This window comes from Pongo pygmaeus, chromosome 9, assembly GCF_028885625.2.
Source record: "Pongo pygmaeus isolate AG05252 chromosome 9, NHGRI_mPonPyg2-v2.0_pri, whole genome shotgun sequence".
In the NCBI taxonomy this organism is placed as follows: domain Eukaryota; kingdom Metazoa; phylum Chordata; class Mammalia; order Primates; family Hominidae; genus Pongo; species Pongo pygmaeus.
In genome coordinates this window covers 84,906,043-84,926,518 of record NC_072382.2, presented here as the reverse complement: position 1 = coordinate 84,926,518, position 20,476 = coordinate 84,906,043, and the positions used below count along the sequence as shown (strand labels likewise).

Genomic DNA, 20,476 nt, shown 5'->3' with positions numbered 1-20,476 from the left:
AAGGAACAAGTGATCATATGTACTTGGGGATTCAGAGAAGTGATGATTGAACTGAGTTTTAAGGTGGCCTGAGCCAAAATGTAGAGGTATGAAGCAACATGTCAAACTCAGGGAAGCACAGGGATTTTGATGTGGCTGGAACATAGGGTTCCTGGAGACATTTAAGCAGGGTAGTAAGATGACCTGATTTGTATTTTAGAGAGGAGAATGTATTTGGAAGATTGAAACTAGGATCAAGGAGACTTCAAGTTGGAAGTTTATCCTAAAAGTCAAAACCTGAATTAGAGGGGATGAAGGGGTTGGAGTAGATACCATGACATTCAGAGACAGAAGAGTGCAAGGCAGCATGGAATGAGGTATTGAACCATGTGGTTCAAATGATAAGAGCTAAGGGCAGTTAAAGTGAATCTTTGAGTGTCAATGGTTTTGGAAACTATATTCTGTAATATATCGTAATCCCTTTTTTAAATTAAGAATCCTCCTCTAGCTTATATATACTTCAATATATACTACTATACTTTAAATATACTTGAATTTTAGCTTAGTTTTTAAAAATTTTCATTGTTTAAGTTCCCTCTCCATCAAATGGATGAAACACTTAACTTATAGCAAAGAGACTAGCTCTGATGCTTCTGGCTGTGTGAATGTAGACAAGCTGATTTACCTAAGCATCAGTAAAATAGGACTTGTAATACTTTAAAGGGCTTCGATCCTCTAACAGGAAAAATATATGTGAAAATGCTTTAAAATCTACAGATTGCTGTAATAGGTTATTAGTATAAGAAATTTAAATTAGAAAAAATAAATCATTTGACGTGTGCTTAGGACATTTTATTTGCATTCGATTTTACAAATTTATTTTTTGTCATTTATCTTCACTATTTAAGTATCGTAATTTACTATAATATAAAATTCTGTTTTTAAAAAAGGCATTTAAATCTTCTGAGTTTCAAATATTCCAAATAATTTAAAGATTTGTTTTGATAGCTTGAAATAAATGGGGTCCAGGTAAAATGAATAAAATCTACTGTCATGCAAACATTGTATGTTTTCTGTTTTTAAAGACAGGAAGCAGTATGTCAAAGTGCAAAGGTCACTAACAAAATGCCCCCAGATGGGTAATATAAATGGGTAATGGGCAATGATGTTTCATAATGACTTTTGAAAGCTGTATTCTTCCTGCATAAAGTCACATTGCATATTAAACATTTAAGAATAATGTTTACTTCCATAGGAATCTTATTCTCTCCCATTTTTATTAAAATATGATTCCCCCCATAAAGCTTTCATTTTCCCATTTTTGATAGGAGTATGAGTACAAGAAATACTTTCCTCTTAATTTTATAAGAAGTGCAAATGTGGGTACAATGACAGCTTTTTTTTTTTGTCTGGGAACAGGAGAAAGAGATTAGGACTGTGGCAAACTAGAGCATGAATGACCCTTCTAAAGAAGCCCATTCTCTAAACCAAGTGTTACCATATCACAGCAAAACTGGGAGCTAGTGTTGACGGAATGCCAGACTTTTTTCATGTGAAGCCACAAATCCATATTTCATGCAAATTTTCCTAATTTTAAACTTGGGCAACTAATTCAAACATTTGTAAATACTGCGAGTCAAATTCAGCCTTTGACTTGCTGGTTTGCAATGTCTGGTATATACCATATTCTAGACTTTTGGATTGTGAGACAGAAAATCTATGTCCTTAACCCTGCCTTTGCTACTTACTAAACTCAGTTAAAAGCTTAGGCAAGTAGTCTCATTTCACTAATCTAAACGTTTGCCCTAATGATTTCTTCATCAGGTTATTTATTTTACTCATAATTTCATTATAAACATTTTTCAAACATAAGGAAAAGTTTAAAAATTTTACAATGAACATCCATGTACTTATCACCTAGATTCCACTATTAACATTTTCCTATACTTTCTCTATCACATACCTACCCATCTATCCAATCATCAGTCTATTTTGCTTTCTGTTCCTGTTTCAAAGTAGTTGCAAAATCAGTATACCTTTCATTTTTTTGAGGAATAAATCAGATGATTCACGTAAAGCATCAAGCACAATATCTAGCACAGGGACAAATGTCAGAGTCCTAATCACTCTCTTCCCTCCATCTATATGTACTATATAGAGCTTCAGTGTTGTTGGACCCACTAAGAATGTCTATACGTGTGTTTATTCTGGGGAAAGGGGGAGATTTTGACAATAACCTTATCATGAAAATTCTGTTGGCCTCTACGTTTAAAATGTATCCCGATTTCTCTCTAATCCACCCTCTTATTTAAAAAGCAAAACAAAACAAATAACCTTGAGTAGAAAAACACAAATGTAGGAAGACTTTAGAGTTGGAAAGAAGGCAACAAACTGGCTAGGAAACGAAGGATACTGTAGTGAGTTCCCAGGACTTTTTCTTTCTTTTATTTTCTTTTTTTCTTTTTTTTTTTTTTTTTTTTTGCTTGCTGTGTATTTGGACGGAGCACTGGAGAACCTGCAGCCTGGAACCGCCCATAAGTACAGACAAAAACAGCCCCAAGTAAAACCTTCTCCCTTTAGATAAATGACTGGGAAAAACAGGTAGACTAATAGAACCGGAAAACTTTTGATAATACTGACCTACTCTAGCCAAACACCAAAGAAAAAACTGTCCCCTCAACCCTGCAGTGTCAGTAGTGCTATGCAGAGAGCTAGATTTCTGGCTGTACCAGCGGCAGCCAGGAGAGGCAACTCTAAGATGGCCTTCCACTTCTTCCACTAGGCTGTTGTTGGTAGACAGAACAAGAACTGAATTTCCGTCCCCACCTGGCAGCAAATAGGCAGAACAAGGGGGTAAGAGGTGGTGCTAGTCGATACTCCACTTTCTAGTGGGGAGCTGAACTTGTACCCTTACCCAGCAGCAACAGGCTGAAATGAGGTGGCGTTAGTTGGCATTCCATTCCCCTACTCCTAATATTGATGGGAACCAGCAAGAAGCTTAACTTCCACCCCTGCACGGTGGCAATGAAGTAGGAGAGAGAGGAAATCAGTACTAGTTAGAAAACCACTCTGCCTGCCAGGATAGAATCAGCAGGGCCCTGTGAGGAGCTGAACTCCTACCCCCATGCAGAGGTAAGGAGAATAAGGTGGTTCAAGGCGGTGCTAGTCAGCACCCCATCTTCTCTCCCCGATTGGTGTTAGTGAATCCAAGCGCGGAGCTGAACTTCTACTCCCACCTAGTGGCAATGAGGTAGAATGAGGGGAATGCTCTGTGTCTCCCTCCCTGCTGTTTCTGTGATCAAGGGGGAGCTGAACTGCCATGCCCACCCAGCTGCAAGAGGAGTCTATTTTACATCAAAGGAATCATTTACAAATGTAAGTAGGTCAAATCATTTTTCTCACAGGCTCCCCATTTCTATGAGAGTAAAAGTCAAAGCTTTTAAAATGATCTAGAAGGCCCTGCAGGATTAATGCACTGTTGTCTCTCTGATAGTGGTAGGCAAAGTTCTAAGAGGGACCCATGATATCTACCTCCTCGTGTTACTCCCACAATTAAGTTCTTACATAAGAAAAGGGATTTTGCAAGTGTAATTAAGGTTACTAATCAGTTAAGATAGGAAAATTATCTGGGTGGGCCTGGCCTAATCACATAAACCCCTAAGAAGCAAAGAGTTATTCAGCTAGTTGGAGAAGAGGAAGTCAGAGCTTCCAAATGCGAAGAGGATTCAATGTGCCATTAGTTGCCTGAAGATAGAGAGAGCCGTGGGGTGAGGAATGTGGATGGCCTATAGGAGCTGAGAGAGGCCCCAGTTGATGGCCAGCAAGGAAATGGGTACCTTATTCCTTGTGATGGTTAATTTCATGTGTCAGCTTGACTGAGTCATTGAGTGTCCAGCTATTTGGTTAAACATTTTCCTCAGTATGTCTGTGAGGGTGTTTCTGGATGAGATGAACATGCAAATCAATAGACTGGGTAAAGCAGATTGTTTTCCCCAAAGGGTGTGATCCTCATCTAATCCACTGAAGGCCTGAATAGAATAAAAAAGCATTGAGAGGGTGAATTTGCTGCTTCTTCCTGACTGTCTTCAAGCTGGGACATCAGCACTCTTCATCTGCCTTCAGGCTTAGCCTCAGCCTACAACTATTTAATATATATCACTGGCTCTCCTCGGTCTCCAATTTGCCAGCCACAGATCCTGGGCCTTATCAGCCTCCACAACTACATAAGCTAATTCCTTATTATGTATGTGTATATACTATAGGGGTGTGTGTGTGTGTGTGCAATCTCATGTTGGCTTTCTCTGAAGAATCCTGACTAATACAATCCTACAACCACAAGAAACTGAATTCTGCCAGGAACCTAAATACATTTGGAAGCAGATTTTTCCACATAAATTTGCAATAAAGCTCAGCCTGGCTGACACCTTGACTTCAGCATAGGTAGGCAATACAGTCAAGTCCACCCAGACTTCTGACCTACAGAACTGAAAGAGAATAATGGGTATGGTTTTAACCTACTAGATTTGTGGTAACTTGTTCCTCAGCAATAGAAATCTAAAACAGTGACTTCATTGTTTACCATTCTCCTTTCCTCATTCACTCAGTTCAGCCACAGTGGCCTCCTAGTTCTTCTTTGACAACACCAGGCACCCTTCCATATTAGGATCTCTGTTTGGCTGTTCCTTTCCTCTGGCCAGAATGTTCTTCCTTTTTATAGTGACATGACTAGTTTCCTCACCTCTTCAATTTTTTCTAAAATGTCACCTTCTCAATGCATCCTACCCAGGCCCTCCTCACCACAACCTATCCCTCCTACACTGCTCTGCTTTTTTTTCTCTCCAAAATACTTATTGCCTTCTAACATACTGTATAATGAACTTATTTATTGCATCTATCGTTTATTAGTGGTCTACCTTCATTAGATTGTAAGCCCACAAGGACAGGGATATTTGTTTTGTTTGCAGACATTCTGAGCACCTGAAACAGTATGGTGCTTACAAAGTATTTGTAGAATGAAATGAGTTAACTCTATGTCACTTTACCTCTGACTTAATGCATTGTTACATAATTTATTACTTACAGTTCAAGTTGTGAGGTGCACTTTACACCTTTCCTCATAATAAGGCATACATACATAATGCATCATTTTATGCATGGAAATGTGATAGCAAGTAACAAATTCTTTGTGTAGTCATTAGTATAAAATATATGGGATGGCTCTTTCTCATTCTTACATCATTAAGAACTGGAAAATAGAAGATGAACTGAGATGTTTGGGAGAGGAGGGTGGGTGATACAAATGACAACTTGGTCAAACCTAAGGCTTGCAAAAACACTTTTTAAAACTACTGATATAGAAAATTGAACTAAATGCCTTTTAAGACTTTTTACATTCTATAATTCCATATTATTCTGAGCTCTACACAAACTCAGTGAACTATTGGCTCAAGATTTGATCTCTGACCTTTTTATTGATGATCCTCAAATATGTATTTATAGTCCTCTCTGAAGGCCCAAATTCCTATTCTTTGTGTCCAGCTGCTTCAGAACATCTCCATCTGGATATCTCACTATTTCCTGGAACTGAGTATGTCAAAATCATACTCATTATCATGACCCTGGATTCCACTCATCTCTCCTTTTGCTAGTTACTTAGATGTTCTCTCTCCTTTTTTTCCAATGTCTGAGTCATCTCTGGACCTACTGCTTCTCCCTTCAAATTTCCTCTCTCATGTTGCCCTTTTTAAAATTCTCACTGCTGTCACCCTTGTTCAGGCTGTGACTTCCTCACAGCTGGATTCCTAGACAACATCCTAAATGGTTTTCCCACCTCCCATCATATCTGTGCTTTCCTCTCTGTCAGCCCCCCATAGGACCATCTGTTAATTTTCCTAAAACGAATTTAAGTATTCGTAATGTCTCAGAATCTTCTAATGAGCCCCATGGCCTACGCAGTAAATTTTAATTAACAGTCAAGCAAGCAACAAACCCACAACCTGGCATATAAGATCTTTCATGATCTGGGCATTCAACCTTAGTCTCTTCTTCCCAAAAATCCCTCTGTGCTTTTGTGTACATCCGTCATACTGAGTACTACTGTGGTGCTCAATACAAAAACAGATGTTTTAAACAAAAGAAAAGTAGAAGTAAAGGTAGTTTAAGAAATTTTTTTAGAATGAAGGAATGATTTTTTGCATGGCATTTTGGTAGTTGTTACAGTGGGGAACTCAAACATCTGTCCTGATATTAGCCTCTTTCTTGATGTACAAATGTTATCTTAGTTTGAGAAACAATTTTACAAGTAGTGAATTGCTGATATCATATATCCCAATGAAAGTAAAAGCAATGTAAATCTTAAATGGATCACCCTCCGAGCTGTTTTCTCTATTTCTTTCTGCAGAGAGCCTCGCAAGGTGGTTCTGCACAAAGGCTCCACTGGCCTGGGCTTCAACATTGTCGGTGGGGAAGATGGAGAAGGTATTTTTGTGTCCTTCATTCTGGCTGGTGGACCAGCAGACCTAAGTGGGGAGCTCCAGAGAGGAGACCAGATCCTGTCGGTGAGTATGTTTCTTTAATCTCTATTCCCTGCATATCTGACGCCATCAATGAAAAAGTCATAACTTTCATTATGATACCAAAAGCACCTTAATTACAAAGGAAAATGGATGAGAGCATCATGACTTCTGGTGCATGTCACAATTTTGTTTGTTTTTGTTTTTGTTTCCTTTGAGACAGAATCTCACTCTGTCTGTTGCCCAGGCTGGAGTGCAATGGCACAATCTCAGCTCACTGCAACCTCCACCTCCCAGGTTGAAGTGATTCTCCTGCCTCAGCCTCCTGAGTAGCTGAGATTACAGCTGCCCACCACCACATCCGACTAATTTTTCTATTTCAAGTAGAGACAGGGTTTTGCCATGTTGTCCAGGCTGGTCTCAAACTCCTGACCTCAGGTGATCCACCCGCCTCAGCCTCCCAAAGTGCTGGGATTACAGGCATGAGCCATCATGCATGGTCTACATGTCACAGTTTAAATGGTGTTCAGGTGCTTGATGCTTGTTGCACTTACTTCCCTCAAATAAAGGTGAAGGTGCTAATGTTTTCTTCTAGATGTTCTGAGACACATTTGCATCCAACAGAATGTTGAGAAGCATGCCTTTTTAAAAATGATATATTACTTATTTTATTTTAAAAAAACAAACTTTTCTCCCAAACTCATAACCATACTCTAAACACTGTACCTTTATAATGTGTATAGTTTGGTGCAAATGTAAAAACAAAAAAATGCGTAAGATAAGGCTACGTAGAGTTTGCTGATGGTACTAAGTTGTAGCAGTGGCACCATTCAACTAAATTCAAGAATTATCAGCAACAATGTATTAAGCACCTTTTTTTTTTTTACTTTTTTAATAATTTCAACTTTTATTTTAGACTTGGCAGTACACACGATGTTTCTTATGTGGGTATATCACGTGATGCTGAGGTTGCGTGTACAATTGATCCCATTACCCAGATAGTGAGCCTAGTACCCAGTAGTTTTTCAATCACTTCCCTTTTCCTTCCCTCCCCACTCTAGGAGTCCCCAGTGCCTATTGTTGCTATTTTTATGTCCATGAGTATCCAGTATTTAGCTCCCACTTATAAGTAAGAACATGTGGTATTTGGCTTTCTGTTCCTATGTTAATTTGCTTAGGATAATGGCCTCCAGTGGCATCCGCATTGGTGCAAAGGGCATTATTTTGTAAGTAATTTTCAAGGGTAGTTTATTGAGATGAGATTGACATAGAAAAAGTTGTACATACTTAATGACGAATTTGGAGATATGTATGCATGCATGAAACCATCACCACAATCTATGGCATAACACAACCATCACTCCAAAAGTTTTCTCCTGTTCTCTTCCTTTTTTATTATTGTTTTCCTTTTGTGATAAGAACAATTAACATAAGATCTATCCTCTTAGCAAATGTTTAAGCAAGCGGTATTGGTGACTATAGGCACACATTGTTCAATGGACCTCTGACTTATCTAGCATAACTATTATTTATTCTTCTCACAATCACTCTGAAAGGTACTGCCTCATGTTCGGATGAAGATAAACTTCGAGCTTGTCAAAGTTTACCTAACTACAAAGAGTCAGAGCTGGGATTTAAATATTCCATTTTAACGCCCATTACACCTACCATATCCCTTCCCTCCCTCTTTTCATTCTTCCATCCCATTGCCACTTTCTCCCTTCCTTCTAATTTTCCTTTCCTCTTCCTTTATTTCCCTGTTTCCTTTAACTTATTCAAATATTTATTGACTGTCTCCTTCTACTATGTCAAGCTTCCTCCTTAGTATGATAGGGTAAATCCATTGTGAGTGTTCCTGCCTATATTTTAATTTTACTAATCATGGAAATAATAACAGAGAGTTACATAAGGAACCAGTACTTATGGCTGATATTATGGTTCATAGTTCATAACTAAACAAAGCACTTAGTTTGTGGTTTTCATTGTGCATTTAGAAAAATTTGTTTTCATTTTATGGCTGTGATTTATAAATAGAATCTTATAATTGACCTTATATTTGTTAGCCACCATTCCAACCCTTCAAAAAATAGGAAAATCTCTCTCTCTCTCTGACATACACACATGCACACACAATTTACCTAAATAACATCATACAGTCAGTTGACTTTAGTAAGGTATCCGGAAGTTTGCATGAGTAGCCTTGTCGTATGTGTCACTGTGGTCCTCTCACATATGAAGGCCTCTGCCCACTCATCAGCTTGCAGTTCTCTGGAAGGATGTTGAGTATGGGAGATACAGTGTATGGTCCCACACCAGGACCTTGTTCTGCATCCAAGAGCTGAGCATCATTCCTTAAACTACTTCCCTTACCTACTTCTTCAATACTTTCATGATATATAAGATATAACTGGCAGCTATCAAACCTTATTGTCCATATACATTTACATGTCTGTCTTTCTGTACTAGGTGGTAAGGTCTCTGAAAGCAAATTCTCTATCTTATATGATTTTGTATCCTCAATATTTAGCACAATGCCTGGCACATAGCAGTCTCCCAAAAAAAAGTGTTTATTGAATGAAAAAGTGTTGAGTAAATATGGTGGCACATGAAGAAGTCACTATAGCCTGAAAGATTGACTCTAAAATTCTACCTAAAGCATACTAAGGTATCTTCATCATCCTGGCTTACATTCCATATACTGGGGGACCATTTTGCCATTTCATTACAATCAGCATTCATATCGTCATTAAATGTTCCCAGACGCAAAGCACTGTCACATGCATTAATTCTAGAGATCCTCTAAGGCATTCTAAGTGGCAGGATAGGTTATTATTATTACTCCCATTTTCCAGATCGGAGAAAAGAGATTTGGAGAGGCTAAATGATCTGTCTACGTCTCCACAGCTACTGACTATAAAGCTGAACTCAATCAGTGTTCTTTCTCCTCTCAGCACAGTCTCTTTTCAAAATATTGTCAACAGTCTCTATGGCACATCTTCTTGGTGCACACCGCACTGTGTGCACATTACATTCAGGAACACATAAAACAATAAAGAACTAATACTTACATGGTACTTTTGAGTCAGTCACTATCATAAATAATTTAGTCTTCCAACAACACTATGCCTTGTTATGTTCATTTTAAGGATAAAGAAATTGAGCCCCAGAGATGGCATTAGACTCTCTAACTCTGTTTAAATAAAAAATCCACCAAGCCATAGGCTTTATTTATTTTAACCACCATACATGTGAGAGAAAAAAGATGATCTATTAATACTCTATGGCTTGACAAAGAAAACTCGCAGGTATTTCTGCTTCAAAAATAGATTTATCCATTTAAATATTATTACCAGGACCATATAGTAAATAAGGCAGCCAATCAGAATTATAGTGATCTTAGATATTATAATTCACAGAATATAACAACAATCTTTGAAGTTCACACAGCACATCCGTTTTTATGCATAACATTTGCAAATACATATGATGAGGAAAATATCTGCTTTTTTCAGTTGAGAAAGAAGAGGGAACATTTCTGCGTAGTATATCAAAATGTATTTCACCTATAGCTAGCTAGAAAATGGCTAGCTTCTGGAAATCATCATTCTCAGCAAACTATCACAAGGACAGAAAACCAAATACCACATGTTCTCACTCATAGGTGGGAATTGAACAATGAGAACACTTGGACACAGGATGGGGAACATCACACACCCGGGCCTGTCAAGGGGTGGGGCGATGGGGGAGGGATAGCATTAGAGGATATACCTAAGGTAAATGACGAGTTAATGGGTGCAGCACACCAACATGGCATATGTGTACATATGTAACAAACCTGTGTGTTGTGCATGTGTACCCTAGAACTTAAAGTATAATAATAAAAATAAATAAATGAATAAATAAATAAATAAGAAAATGGCTAGCTTCAAGGTTCACTATTGGAATTTAATTGCTTAACATTGAGAGAAAAGAACAAACAGTCTTGAGAAGCTAAAACATTACAATGTGGAAAGCAAAATGGCACAAAAGAATTACTAATGATGGAATATGGAAGATAAAATATTTTCATCTATAACTTGCACTGGACATACGGGGGCAAGCAACCTTCCTGGAAAATACAAAGCAAAAACTCTAAATAACAATCAAGAGCTGGCTGGGCACAGTGGCTCATGCCTATAATCCCAGCACTTTGGGAGGCTGAGGCGGGCAGATCACCTGAGGTCAGGAGTTCAAGACCAGCCAGGTCAACATGGTGAAACCCTGTCTTTACTAAAAATACAAAAATTAGCCAGCTATGGTTGTGTGCACCTGTAGTCCCAGCTACTCGGGAGGCTGAGTCGGGAGAATGGGTTGAACCCAGGAGGCAGAGGCTGCAGTGAGCCAAGATCACACCACTGTGCTCCAGCCTGGGCAACAGAGTGAGACTCTGTCAAAAAAAAAAAAAAAAAAGCTAAATAAAATTCAGTACATATTAATAGGTCATGTAAGATTAATTTGCAAATAAGTCACGTTAACAATAATGTAGTAATTTCAGAGAAAGGAAGTAGAATCCCCAGGGAAGCGATCTGAGGGATATGTCTTTGGTCTCAATTGTTCTTCATAGGTAAGAGACTTGCTTAATAGACAATTACCTTTCTAATGAGAGGCAGAATGTCCATTCCTACTCTCACACACAGACTATAGAATCTTCCTAGGTAATTTAGTTATTAATGGCTTACTATGTGCCAGGTATTGTATATGTATATATATGCATATAAACACATATACATACACATATATATACACACACACTGAAGAAAGAGACAATAACACTTAAAATACAGCATGTCATAGTATACATATTCAATAAATGTTGCTATTACTATCAACTCTGCTTTAAGACTGTATCTGTTGTTTTTTAAAAAGGTTCAGATACCCATGTATAAGGAAGGCCTCTTTTGGATAGTTTGGGCTGTTCCTTCTTTGGGACAGGGATTGGACTAGATTGGCATTTCCCAAAGTGTGTTTCATAGAACACTGAAACAGCAGGATTGTAATAGGTTGCTACTGTAATAGGTTCATTTGTACAGGCTTCTTCAATGAAGAACTTCTAAAAAACACGTTTACCTGTGTCCACTGGAAATCTCCTAGAGCAGATGAAGTCTGTGGTTTTCAAAAACATTTTGAGCACAAAACCCTTACATAAGGAGTATCTTACAGGACACCGGTAGTGGGAAATGCTCGAGTAGATTTGTTATTATTATTTGCGACGGAATCTGGCTGTGTTGCACAGGCTGGAGTGCAGTGGCGTGATCTCGGCTCACTGCAACCTCTGCCTTCTGGGTTCAAGTGATTCTCCTGCTTCAGCCTCCAGAGTAGCTGAGATTACAGGCGCCTGCCACTGTGCCCAGCTAATTTTTATAATTCCCGTAATTGACTGTTTCCTACATTCTTTCCTATGCAGAAAAGGGAAGTAGCCTTTTACTATGTTTTAAGGTTATGGGTGCCATCTAGTGTTCGTGCATTGTCAAAACACATTACTTAGCAACCTGAAGATGGAGGGTCCTGAAGCTCCATTATAGGGATTTTTTTCCAGGCCTACCCCTTATCCCCACCAGAATTCGAAAATTAAGGTATTTAAGATGCTCAAAGACAAAGAAATTGTCATCTTGGGCTACATCCTATACATGTATTATAAGTGATCTTTTCTAATTTCTCTTTTATGTATTCTATTTCTCAGGGATTTGTTGCAGAACAGAATTCAGTAATTGAACCATATTCTTGATGTATTCATGGAGGAGAATTTAGGGCATTCAGCATGCAGTCACATTAACTAGTGCAGTCGCCTCCTCAGGCATTCTTTCTGTAGAAGGAAAGCTAGAAATGCTTCTCTTATTATTTGTTTCAGTGATTTCTTGGGAAAAAATGTGAAACAGAGCCCAGAGAAGCAATACCCCTAGAAAGAGATTATTTCCTGTCTCTCCAAGCAATTTTAGTTTATTCATTCCTCAGGCATCCAAAAGTGATCCCCCAGCTGACTTGCTAACTCCAAAGCTCGTTCTTGATATGGACCTTAAGTATTTAACAAACTGTGTTTCAAGATACGTGATTGGGAATATGTGTTGCCAGAAGTGAAATGCTGCCGCTGTCGAAGTGAAGGTATAATAGGTAACTGAATTTCCAAATTAGAATTTAAATTGCATTGTTGATTTAGAAAGAGTAAAAATGAGTCACAGCTCACATGGGTATTTCAAAAATTTTCAGGTTATCTTCATGTTTAGAAACATGCAGAGGGGAAGGACTTGATTTGCCAGGACTCTATTTTCAAGTTAATTAAATGGAATATGAGCACTATACACACTATTCTCCATCTTAGGGTACTGATAAGGTCACCTTATATTGTTACCTCAAGTAACATTTCTAAATCTCTTCTGGTGTTGTTTCTTCCCCCTCCCCACTGCCATCCCCAGTAAAGATGTCCGAAATTATTTCTTCAATTTTCTGAAGTGGTCCTCGTATGAGCCTACAGACCTCATCCCTTCCAGTCACCATGCCATACCGGCCGTACCCTTCCTCTCTGGCTCTGGCTCCCAGTCCCATGGAGGAACCTTGCTTTCCTAGTTTTCAGTACTGATGTTTTTTGCCTAAGAAACTCTCTCTCCCTCTGTGTGTTCCTGAAACAAGCACTCTCTGAAATACTAAAGAGGATCTGGGGCCTATGCAGTGTTAGGGACAAGTCTCGTCTCCACATCACAGTGCTATTATTTCACCTTGTCCCCAAAAGTGAAACAGCTTAAATCAGAAATCTTATGAAACCTTTCACCTAAGCAACACCTTCAGCTTCTCTACTCTCATCTTCAAAACTTGGAGTCACCCAAACTCCAGCAAAACCACTACTCTCCCTTCAGGAACAAGTATCAGTAAGGTTTCAGAAATTTCAAGGTACTGCATCAGCCAGGACATACTGTTAAACTTTGAAATGAAATCCAACTACGTGGAGTTGATGCTGTTTTTGAGGAGGTAAAAACTTGTTGCCCTAAATCTGACCAGTTAAATTTAGAGTTCTGGTCCAGAAACCATGTGGAAGTTGCCTCTCCAAACCAGCATGCTTGTTCCAGGCATTTGCTCTCTCTCTCTAACCCACTGCCTCTAGACCCATTGACTCTTCAGTCATTTCTGGCTTTTGCCTCTCTTAATTGTAGAGCCCATTTAGACTTCTCCCTACCTTACTGGATCTTTCTTCCTGCACAACTCAGAACTCACTGCTCACCTGATCACAAGACCACCTCAAATGAAAACAGATGTGCCCTGTGAAGAGGCTCCAGGGGAGTTACTCTTGCTCAGCCTTGGCTTCAGAGCCCCACTACCCAGGCTGACTGCTGGCCCAGCCACCGGAGTGTGGGTATTCAGCAGGACCTGACTATGGGCAGAGTTCTTTATTCCTGATGATTGCCTAGTGCATATAAACATCACCCATCACATACAGACTTCCAGCCTTTGGAAAGAGCAAACTGGACAAAAAGCATAGCTAATCATATCCTTTTCCTGCTCTCTTTAAAGCCTTTCAATGGTGTCCTGCTGTTCTTAAGGCCTAAAATTGTTAACATAGCCCACAGAGTTTTGCAGAGCCTGGCCCCTGCCTGCCTGGACAGCCTGCCCCATCCACAGTACTTCCCCTACTCTCACTGATGCCTCAGCCACTCTGGATTTTTCTTTACCTATGGTCAGGGATGCTATTTAAAATTTTCACACCTTGGCATAACCCTGGCACCAGTCCACACAATGAATGGCCATAGTGCCACAGATGCCAGACAGCAGGGCAGTGGGGACTTCTAGGGACCCAGAGTTGTGGGTCACTCAGTAGGGCTCAGGACAGCAGTTATTTACTAACAAACCACACACAAGTGTGTTTCACTATTGTACCAAAAGGAAGAGCCATATTACTGAGTGGGGATGGAGCAGCAGCCCTGTCCCCTCTGTGCTGAGCTCCCTCCTACCTTCATCTTGTTCACTGAATTTCCTTGAAAAGGAACTTGGAGTACACAAGGAAAAACCCTCCGTTATCTAAAAGGGACCAGAGAACTCATGAATTGTCCCAAGCATCACTTAAACAGCATCCCCATTGTCTGACACAGAATCGGCTGTGTAATGTATGTTAAAGAAAAGCAGTAATTAGGCCGGGCACGGTGGCTCACGCCCGTAATCTCAGCACTCTGGGAGGCTGAGGTGGGCAGATCACCTGAGGTGGGGAGTTTGAGATCAGCCTGACCAACATGGAGAAACCCTATCTCTACTAAAAATACAAAATTAGGCGGATGTGGTGGTACATGCCTGTAATCCCAGCTACTCAGGCTGCTGAGACAGGAGAATCGCTTGAACCTGGGAGGCAGGGGTTGCGGTGAGCCAAGATCATGCCATTGCACTCCAGCCTGGGCAACAAGAGTGAAACTCCATCTCAAAAAAAATATGTATATGTATATGTGTGTGTATATATATATATAAACAACAACAACAAAAAGAAAAACAATAAATAAAATCTGTGGGCACTCAGTAAACTGTGTAGGGAAACAAAATTAACATTGCTGCTTTCCAGTTATATTCCTTAAGTCTTGCTTATTGAATGTGTCATAAACATACTATATGTCACAGCTTAGCAAGGTGCAGTGAAAATAGTACATTGGGAACCATGTACTTAACAGCAGACTTGTAACATCTAACTCACAAGATGACTACTCAAAGAATTTAACTGTAAGCAGCTTTCAAAAGTCTGAAACTTAACTCAGTGCACCAGTAAAACACCAGCTTTTCTCACAGTGGTACTTCCAAAACTGTGTATAATAGCGGATGTGTGAAATGCTTCATAAAAAAGGTTCATAATTCAATGAAAGATCTGAGAAGTCCTGCAGCAAATTTTTTAAATGCTGATAAAGTGTTTTTTAACATTATTTAACAAAACAACTTTTTTAGTCTTTGGATATAAATTACTATCAAGTGAACATATTTTTTGAAAATTCTGTCATAATCTCCAGAAAACCTCTTGCAAGTATTTTATTTGACAGAAGTAATATTTTCACCTTAAAATCTTGTTTGCAGAGCTCAGAGACATTCACAAAGTACCAAAAGCTACTAGACACTAAGGATGCAACGTGAAAAAAAGCATTGTGTCCTCAGTGAACATGTAGCCTCATGAAGGGAGACAGACAAATAAATAGGTTATTTCCAATATAACATGGAAATGCTAATGGTAAGTTCCAGGGACCACATGGGCATAAAGAAGAGACCATCCTTAGTGATAAGAAGGATTCTGGAGGGGAAACTTCCCAACAAAGAGGGCCCCTAGAAAGCAAAACCAGTAGAGAATTGGAGATAAAATGCCTAACCTTTATTGAATATATGCTCAGCACCAAGCATTTTGCTGGATACTGCACTATGATTTCACTGAATTGTCCCAACAACCTTGTTGGATTGAAGGCTCAGAGAAATTAAATAATTTGTCCAAGATCACACAGATAATCAGTAATGATGGTGGTATTTGGACCACTGTTGCTTCTGATTTCAAAGCTAGGCTCTTTCTGCGATGCAGGCCTTCACAAGAGAATTGAATTTGGCAGTTTACCTATGTCTGAGGCAGTCCATACTCAAAGTCTAGTTAATGAAAAAAGCATAAATACCTAAAAAAAGAGCATTTAAAAGGAGACATATGAGTCACCACAGGAAGCCATTGTATACGAAGGCTGTAAGATTGAGGTACTTAGAAGCAATGTTCAGATCCTTTGAAGCTTCCCTTGAGGATGAAACTGTGTTTTATTCACCTCTGCTCCCTTGTTGATTAACTTAGAACCGAGCTACTGAGCAAATGTTTAATGAACGAATGAATGAATCAATGAATGACTCATCTTTGCCCACTTCTCTGAAGGCAGTTGGGAATCCTAGGGCCCCTCTCAGTTGTATTCATCTGGAGCTCTGGCCAATTAATCCCTTCTGTCCTAAAGATTCAGAATACATTAAAGCTTTTAGATTTCTGGCCAATGGAATATATTTCCAATTCAGACAGATCATTTCCTAATTGACTAAAAGGAATTCCTATAGATCAGAAAAATGTTAATTAAATATTCTATTACATATTAAATGCTAAATACTTGATGATCATTTAAAATACATTTATGACATATTCTCTTCTTCCAAAAAGATTTTTAAGTAGCAAGGACTTCCTATACAAGTTTCAAAGGATGCATTAACACCTGTTCCAATGTCTTCTCTATGTAAACATCTAAACTGTGGTATAATAGCTGATCACAGATAAAGGGGAAATCGTGCAAAGAGATCTCAAGTTTTAAAGGAGGAGTGATCATCGACTTGATCATCCCTCCTGAAATCTCTTTTGAGTCAAAAAGTGGACTGATTTTTAGTCCAATTTGTTTGGGCCTCAGAATAACCTATTTTATTAGCTAATCTCTAATAACCCTTAGATTTGCATTACCATATACATGTATAAAGTACCTCACTGTGATTATCTCATTTGATCCTCATAGGGTCCCTTCAGGATACGTAGGAAAGTGATCTTGCTGCTGTTTTATTCAAGAAGAAACTGAAGGGTTCAACAGTTTTCTAACTCAAAGCCTGTTTGACTCTAGGTATAGGCTTCCTTCTTTCATGACAAGCTCCCTTACCTCTAACGCTAACTACTCTAGGAATATACCTGATGGGAGCTTGATTGGTGAATTTACCTCCTGGAGTTCTTGACTCCAGACAACAGACATCATTTCTGGGTAACTTATATGAAAAAAAGAATTTATTGGAGAAATAACAGATAGTTTACAAGCTCTTCAGGAAGCCTGAGGAACCAGGCTCAGAGGCCAGGGAGGAAATCCTCCTACTAAGAGTGCTGGGCTGTCACCACTGGCCACTTATAGCCAAACCACACTGCCATGAAAAATCTCTATTTCTCCATGCACCTTACACGTTAGTGTGGGGATGCTAAATTCCCAACTGGAACATCTGCTTGACTTGCGCTGTTGTAGCTGCCGAGGGGTGGGAAAAGGGAATAGCTGCCCCCTCCAGCTTCTCTAATGGGGGTAAGGCTGTGCCTCCTTCCTGTCTTGAATTGTCCCCAAATAAGAAGCATATCTGAACACTGGGTAGATAAATGATAAATGACCATCAGGGATTATTTGGCACACTGAGCTCTATTTGAGGAATGTTTTGGGTCTAGTATCTGAAGGATCATAAGTGCTTCTTAAACAATAGAAATTATTTCAGAGAGAAGCCTCTAGTGGGAGGAGCGTAGGCCTGAGAGAATAAAAGGAGAAGAATTGAAGACAGAAAGGATGAGAGACATATTGTGTGCTTCCTACCTAGTAAGAACTTCAAATGGTTTGATTACTATTATCTTGCAGGTCAAAGTTCTGAGACTCTGAGAGGTTAAATAATTTGGTTAAGACCAGACTGTAGTAAAAGGACTGTACTCTAGGTCTGCCCAGCTTCAAAGTCAGTACTTTTTTCATCTTTCACACCAACTCCATAGATTCTATCAACTTTGATCATGTTACTTCTCCGCTTAATATCTTTCCACAAGGTCCTGCTGCCTTTCCATCCAAATTCCCTCTTTTAATGACAAGGAATACAGTTATTTCCTTTGAGTTTGCTCTGGAGAGGAATGCAATAGAATGGGAACTAGAGGGTAGAGTTTGTTTTTTGTAACAGTGTTTATATGTTGATGGAAATGATTCAGTAGAGATAAGGAAATTGGTGATTTATTTAGCAATTCATATAAATGTATATTAAGTGGAAGAAGTGGAAAACACTTTGGCTGTATGGCTGTGACTCTTATTTGTTAATTATTTGATTTACTGAATATCTCTTATTGATTTATTTTGTTTACTGCTGTATTCCAAGAGTTTTGAAAAGTACCTGGCACTTTACAAGTGTTCAATAATGAAAGCATGACTGTCAAATATTATTCTAGTGTCTATAGGAAATAGAGAGGTAAACCAGATGTTGATCTCACCTTCAGGGGCTGATAGCTTAGTGGAGACATAAGATATGAACATGGTCATAATGCATGGCAGATTGATAAAAAGAAACAACTACTTTGACTTATTCTTCTCAGGCTGACATTATTTAAAATCCATCCATCTCAAAAAAAATCCATAATAAGTTTCTTAATTCCAAGTATCATCTTATCTTCTTCATCATCACCATCACGACTTCTGACACCATTCACTCCACCACATGCAATGACCGCTCTCGACAACTGACATAAGTGGAGAGTCGATGAATGTCCTATAACAGCAAATTGCTCATACATGAGCTGCTTCTCTCTTTCAAATTCCCAAGGGCAGCATTGGCCCTTTCTCTGCCTCCTAACTTCTGCTCAGGTTCTGAACAACTGCAGAGCTTGAAGCAGCAGATATCATGAGTCATGGGATGTGAACTTTCCTGCTAGTATGGAGGTCAGTAAGGATAAGTGTTAGTCTGGATCATCATTGCATCCCAGACCCTAACCCAGTGCTAGGCACACACAGGTGTTCACAGGTGATGAATAAATTAGACCGTGAAAGAACTTGAAGAAGTCTTCACTAAGGGGAAAGGAAAGCTTTTGGGGATTTTGTTCTAAGTTTTTTCCCTGAAATTCTCAGAAGATTCTTTTTTAAGTTGTCTGTGACATCTATGAGCCAACCTATTGCCTTGTTTTCCAGTTTAAGTGTCGGTTGGCTGGAAGAGAGAAATCCTGGATGAATAACTTACCAGAGAATAACTAAATATGGGTCAGTAGATAGGATCCCAGGGGTAGCATTTTTCACTGGAAAAAGCTGTTCCTATACTACATATTTGCTGTGCTTTTGAAATGTCAGGGCTTACTTGCTCATCAGTGAATCAGTAAAAAAGAAAATATTCCCTTCCTCAGTTGTCAGGCCCACATTATTTTCTGCCCAAGGAACAACTATCTCCAGGGAATATTTTCATTTGAAACATCCATTCTCTTGCCCTGAAAGCCGTAAAAGATGAGACAAATCACTCTGAAAGCAGGTACCAAGGTCTGGACTTTTCAGCCTGAACCATAGTTTACCTTGTTACATATAAAATGCTTAGGTATCATCATTCTAATAATGTGGCTGATAGCAGTGATAATAATTGGTTGTTTCTGAATAGTACTTTTAATTTATGGAGCAATTTAAAATTTTTATTCTTATGGCAACCTTGAGACAGGCAGGGGATGGTATTATTATAATAACAACTTTTTATGAAGAAACTAAGCCTCAGAGATGCTTAGTAGAGAATACAAAGTGATAATATTAAATGGAAACCTGACTATTTAGCTGCTCTTTTCTTATATTTTTTTTCAGTTATTTTCATAAACTGGCCTATAAACCTATTGTTCCCGTAAGACAATAAATAACATGTAGTGACTGGGATTATTTCCTAAAAATCCACAAGATGGCAGTAAAAGATTTTGCATTGAACTGGAGACACTAGTGGAATGTGGCCTTTTGCCCAGTTTTCGTACTAGTGATTGTATTTGATCACAGTATTAAAACTGGTTATCATAGTGATAGCTTTTTAAAATATAACTCAATGAATATAAGTGGAATTCAAACCTGAAAGTAACATTTGTGGCTTTGTTTTCTTCTTCTTCTTCTTCTTCTTCTTCTTCTTCTTCTTCTTCTTCTTCTTCTCCTTCTCCTTCTCCTCCTTCTCCTTCTCCTTCTCCTTCTCCTTCTCCTTCTCCTTCTCCTTCTCCTTCTCCTTCTCCTTCTCCTTCTCCTTCTCCTTCTCCTTCTCCTTCTCCTTCTCCTTCTTCTTCTTCTTCTTATTATTATTATTATTATTGTGAGGGTCGTATATTTAAACATAAGAAACCACTAGGAATCAGCTGGGAGCTCTGATAGCCCAGATTTCTTGAGAAAGCTCAAAATGAGAAATGTTACTCCTTCTTCAACGTTGGACTGACCTGTAATTCTCCTGCTTGAAGGAGAGAAATAGAGGGGTCAGGAAAAGGTCAATAG

General features: G+C 38.9%; 1 protein-coding gene across 15 annotated transcripts in view; it reads left to right on the top strand.

Annotated features, from left to right (window-relative positions):
* Positions 1-20,476, top strand: part of DLG2 (discs large MAGUK scaffold protein 2) — a 2,182,864-nt gene that overhangs the window by 1,792,599 nt on the left and 369,789 nt on the right. For all 15 annotated transcript variants that reach the window (XM_054441573.1, XM_054441571.1, XM_054441577.2 and 12 more), the window contains one exon: positions 6,380-6,536. In XM_054441573.1, coding sequence (XP_054297548.1) covers positions 6,380-6,536 — 157 coding nt within the window. The remainder of the gene's footprint in view (positions 1-6,379; positions 6,537-20,476) is intronic.